This window comes from Montipora foliosa, chromosome 3 (genome assembly GCF_036669935.1).
Source record: "Montipora foliosa isolate CH-2021 chromosome 3, ASM3666993v2, whole genome shotgun sequence".
Classification (NCBI taxonomy): Eukaryota; Metazoa; Cnidaria; class Anthozoa; order Scleractinia; family Acroporidae; genus Montipora; species Montipora foliosa.
This window is the reverse complement of record NC_090871.1, coordinates 14,837,726-14,842,725: the sequence shown is the minus strand read 5'-3', so window position 1 is coordinate 14,842,725 and position 5,000 is coordinate 14,837,726. Positions and strand designations below refer to the sequence as shown.

Here is a 5,000-nt window from a genome sequence, read left to right as displayed (position 1 = left end):
CTAGTTCATTTTTCTTTTTTTGTCTATTTTTCGTTTGTGGTCTATTTGTTCTTACTTTTTGTCTATTTTTTCAAAAATTAATATTATAATTTTTTCATGTTCCCGGATTCTGATACGACATTTATAAAATTAAGGCCATTTTAGAGCCTATTTACATGGAGGTGAGGTAATCCAGGGAGCTAGGGTAACCCGCCTACGTTGGGTCTAAAAATAGCTCGCGTTTACATGCAATCTTATCACACCCGGATCCCGGGTGACCTTTCTCGAGAATACTACGTGGTCGCTGAGTACGTAAACAAGCAAAATGGCGTTTGAAGGACGCAATTTCCCGGTTAATACTCTTTTACTCTCACTAGCATCTCTTGCCTCAACTTTTCAGTCCTTTGGTTTCTCATCATCACTTTTAATGTTGCAACGCTTCCGCCAAAGGCAGTATATGGTGACACTAGCCAACCCTGGGTTGCCAGGTTACCCCACCTTTAAGCCTTAATTAAGGTTGGCAAAATGCGACCCCTGTCTGGCGGGTTACCAGGTCTAGCAGAATGCGAGGCTAAAAAAACAAACTCTTGCGCATCTGTAAGCCAGTGTTTGCTTTATCTAAAAAGGAAATTTTCGAAGGCAGAGCGCCTATAAAAATAGTTTGCGAGCCTTGTTTCGTCGATTACCAATCGACCGCTATTGGTATTTTTGCGAAACAGGGGGGGGTCTAGGGAGGACATTAATTGTTAGTGTCCGGCATCGTTCACTCTTGCATGTGTAATAAACTTGTTTTTGTTTTGTTTTGTTTTGTTTCGTTTCGCCGAATACCGTGAGTCCTTGCTAAGTAAAAAAGAATGATCAATTGTGTCAAGATCAATGAAAATGCCACACGAGAGCATTTATTTATATTATTTGTTTTATTTAATAGCTTCAACAGAGCACGAAAAGACTCGAAGTCCATATGAACATGCCCCATACTTACATAAACATATGTGATTCAATATACGAACAGATACATAACTAACAAATAATATGACACATAATACAAACAAAAACAACAATACTAATAATAATAATTTATCGACAACAGACTGTTGCCGGGGTAACAGATCTGCATTTAGAGCAAATAGTTTTAAAAGTTCTTATTCGGTCAGGATCAAAAGCTGAATGAAGAAGTGACTTGTAATGCGAACGAACTTTCGTTTTAAAGGATGAAAGAGTAGTACTTTCCTTAGTATTAAAAGGCAATGAGTTCCAGAGAGGTATAATCCTATTAAAGTAAGAATCCCTGAAGGTTGAGGTTTTAGTTAAATTAGTCGTATAGTCCATACTGATAAAGGAATTCCTAGTTACTCTGGACTTACTGTATGGAGTAACATAGTTAAGGATGTCGAGGTTATTTACTTATCCAAGTTCATCTGAATGGAATTCACAAGGTAAAATATTGCATGTTGAGTAGAGGATTTCTTTCGAAAACCATATTGCGCTCCATATAACAGTCAGTTTTTCTCAATAAACGATTTTAGACGATTAAACATAAGTTTCTCAAAAATTCCTGCATTATTTGTTAATGACTTTATTCTTATTATTGATTGTCTTTGTTTATATTATTAATTGTGTGGCAAATAAACATTCATTCATTCATTCATTCATTCATTCACTCTTAGGGCTTCGTCACCCGTTTCTCCTCCTCTTTCTGCGTCACAAAGCCCCAAGAGTGTCTGCGTGGGAGGCTAGGCTCCCGTGGGAGTCTCAGACGTTTCTAAAAGTAAATGCAGGTAGTTCTGTCAAAAAGCTCGATGAAGAAGTCAATTCGGAGGAATGCTCCTACTGATGGGCTTCTGTTTCGATAGATTCACAACGCAGACGACTTAGAGTCATCGGAGAATGATTAGAATAACGCCAAGTTAAACCTAGTTCCCAGGGTCCTCTCTACCCTGGAAACGAGGTTGAGCTAAGTCAACGTCATGTTTCAGATGGGATCCTAAGAGACAGGTGGTCTAGGACTGCAACATTGAACGAGCCAGTTATTATGAAATTTTTGAAACCAATAAAGCGGAAGGTCGGACGAAATTAAAGATTAATAATTCACAAATGAAAAAAAAAAAAAAAAAAAAAGAATTGTCGAAACCAATAAACTTACTATTTTTTTAAACGAAACCTCTCGTTTCTAATTAAGAAAAACGCTGGTGCAAATATTTTTGCAAACGAATTTTGACATAATGTTAGTGAACTTTTTATTTCCTTAAAACAAATAATTCCGTCGGTTCTGTACACTTCGGAAAATTCTCAGCGATTACAGGAAGCAGATATAAAACGAATAACTACAGGAAATCGGAAAAAATCTGTGAGAATTTGAAAAGAAAATTGATCAATACGTATGTTTTGCCAGTTGCAATGTCATTATTAATGACACCTGCGCATTTTTATTGAATTAATTTCATGAATAAAAGATAAAAAAAAAACTAATTAACAAACGGATCAACAACAAACCAGTCAACACCCAAATTGAATTGCTGAACGTATCCAAAACGTAAAGAGAACGTGATGCTCATTATAGATTAGGCGTGATGCCGCCATTGCGGAGACGTGGTAATTTGGATTAATATAGACAGACAATTGTAAAGCTTGTGCTCGTAATCCTAACACAAATAATCGCGCAAATGCTGCGACGCAAGAAGTTTGTGGGACAATTTATTCACTTTTTAAAATTAAAACTTCTAATTTTCATGATAATGTCAATATTGCGTCCTTAACTACAATGTTGCAAATTTTTGCGTGGCCATATCTCGTGACACGAAAGTTTTGCTATTTCAAAACGAAAACGAAGCAAGTCACATTTTGCGATTTTCAGAATGTTTTCTTTGCGCGGACCAGCTGCCGAAGCTGCGGCACCGAAGGTCGTGCATTGTCCAGGGAGATTGGAAATTATAGTCAATAGGGAATCCACTCTGAGGATCAGAAATGGCACTCCAAAATATAACTTAGCGCTATCGCAAGTATTTTACCATTATTCAGTCTTGTTCACGCAAGTTGTACAATTCGGGTGAACAATCCTGGAACTGGATGGGTACGGACGGTTTTAATTTAAAGGAAAAATAGAAAATGAATTGTTGTATGTTGTATGCTCATTGTTGTATGCTCACGTTTCGACCGTAGCCGTCAAAACCTAAAATTTGATGATTTGTTGTTTTAGGGAGGACGGCAAAGAAATACACTGCAGTGCGTGCTGTACAGCGAGAGGTCACGGCAGAAAAAAATAGACAAAAAATGACGTTGGAAGTAAGAGTATAATTGAAGTAGTCCCGTCAGCTCTGGAGTAGTTTCTGCGGTAAGGTGACGTTCAATCTCCAACGTTGCATGTTGACAAAATCAGACATGCCTGGATGCTATTGATACTACTCTAGTGTGAATATTAATGCATAGTGCGTTTTACAATGCCACATCTTTAAATCGCGTTGGTTAAGACTCTAGAAAGGAGTGTCAAAACGCTGCGTCTTGAATTGTAACTGTGTAAGTTGCATTCAATCATGTCCAAACCAGAGATGGAGCAGTCATAACCCCTGTCCAAGTCTATGTTCTCTAGATGCAAACTTATAATGATGATGGACAGTTTCTCCAGGTTTTATGTCTTCTCATCCATTGAGGCAATGTTTTGAAAAGTACGGGCCGATATAATGAAAGGAGAATGACTAATTATTGTTTGTAGTTAAATTAACCACAAGCAGTAATATAGAGTACCCGTCAGCTGATACCTGACGGGAACAGCCCAACTGAACCACTTACAGGCAGCACGTTTCCAGATATAAACGGATGCAAATGATAAGCTGACAAAGCTATTCCAAAACGAAAATGATTTTTGCAGCGACGTTCTTAATGCTTTCGCTCCTCAATGTTTCACAACTTGTGAAATCTAATTGTGGGGACGGATATTGTCAAAAATATGCGCTTAATCTCAAAGAAGATGCCTTCGAGAACTCGGAGTTTGTCGGTCATGTTTTTCACAAATCTTTTACAGTTAATCCAATTGACTGTTATGTTTTGTGTGCAGAAAATTGTAGGTGCTTGTCCTTCAACTACAAGGAAAACGACCCGGAAGGTAAATTCTGCGAGTTGAACGGCGAGAGCCAGTTTACCGCGAATTCAAGTTCCTTGAAAAGATCTCCGGGTTCGCGTTATTACAACCTTCGAAGAGAACTGTTCAAAAAGGTATTCAGATAACTAATGATGAAGTCAAGTGCTTTAAATGAAGAGAGAAAAAGTAAAATGCAGGGTAGTAGTTTAATACTTAAACTGCCAACCAGTGGCTCATGCGGGGCTGCCATGCGACTCAGAGTCTTAAAATAACTGAGGAGAAAGTTCTGCCTTCGCAATTTCACATGCAAATGGTTAGACTTTCAAGCCTTTTCGGATAAGGACTATAAATCGTAGGCCCCGTCTCACAAATATCTTCCGTGTTATAAGTTCCCTGTGGGACGTTAAAAAACCCACACACTATTCGATAAGAGTAGGGGATGAAGTTCCCGGTGTTGTGAGTGTGTATAGCAGATCCACATCAGCAGTATAGTTTCCAATTCTTCAACGTGCTCGAACAAATAACTAACTAAGAAGGTCCCGTTGAAGTTTTGATACCATTTTCAGGTTGATTTCTCGTATTACTGTGCATGATTATTATTCCAACTGTTATTTTTTTCATTAAGGCAACTCGTATCTTTGGGACAAACGCTATGGGAAAGTGTCAGTGTTAGTGAGATCGTTGTTTGACCCATTTTTGCAATGCAATTTTCCAGGAGCTTCTTTTAAAAGTTTAAGTTAGTTCTATGCACTTCATTGAGTAATATTCCCACAATTTTTAAACACAATTTGCAAAGGTCTTCTACTTGGCCTTTAAAGGTTCGAATCCGTCACCAAGGTAAGAATTTGGCCCTATAAGGAAACAGATATTTGACTTTGTCTAGAAATGCTTTTATTATTAAGGCCTGAATCATTTTAGACATTTTAGAATTTTAAAATGGTTGCAA

General features: G+C 37.8%; 1 protein-coding gene across 1 annotated transcript in view; it reads left to right on the top strand.

Moving 5' to 3' along the window:
* Positions 1–3,752: 3,752 nt before the first annotated feature.
* The window catches only part of LOC137996878 (uncharacterized), a 4,565-nt gene continuing 3,317 nt past the window's right edge, over positions 3,753–5,000 (top strand). Inside the window, exon 1 of the mRNA XM_068842510.1 lies at positions 3,753–4,188. Within this exon, the coding sequence (XP_068698611.1) occupies positions 3,832–4,188 (357 nt within the window). The 5' untranslated portion in view covers positions 3,753–3,831. The remainder of the gene's footprint in view (positions 4,189–5,000) is intronic.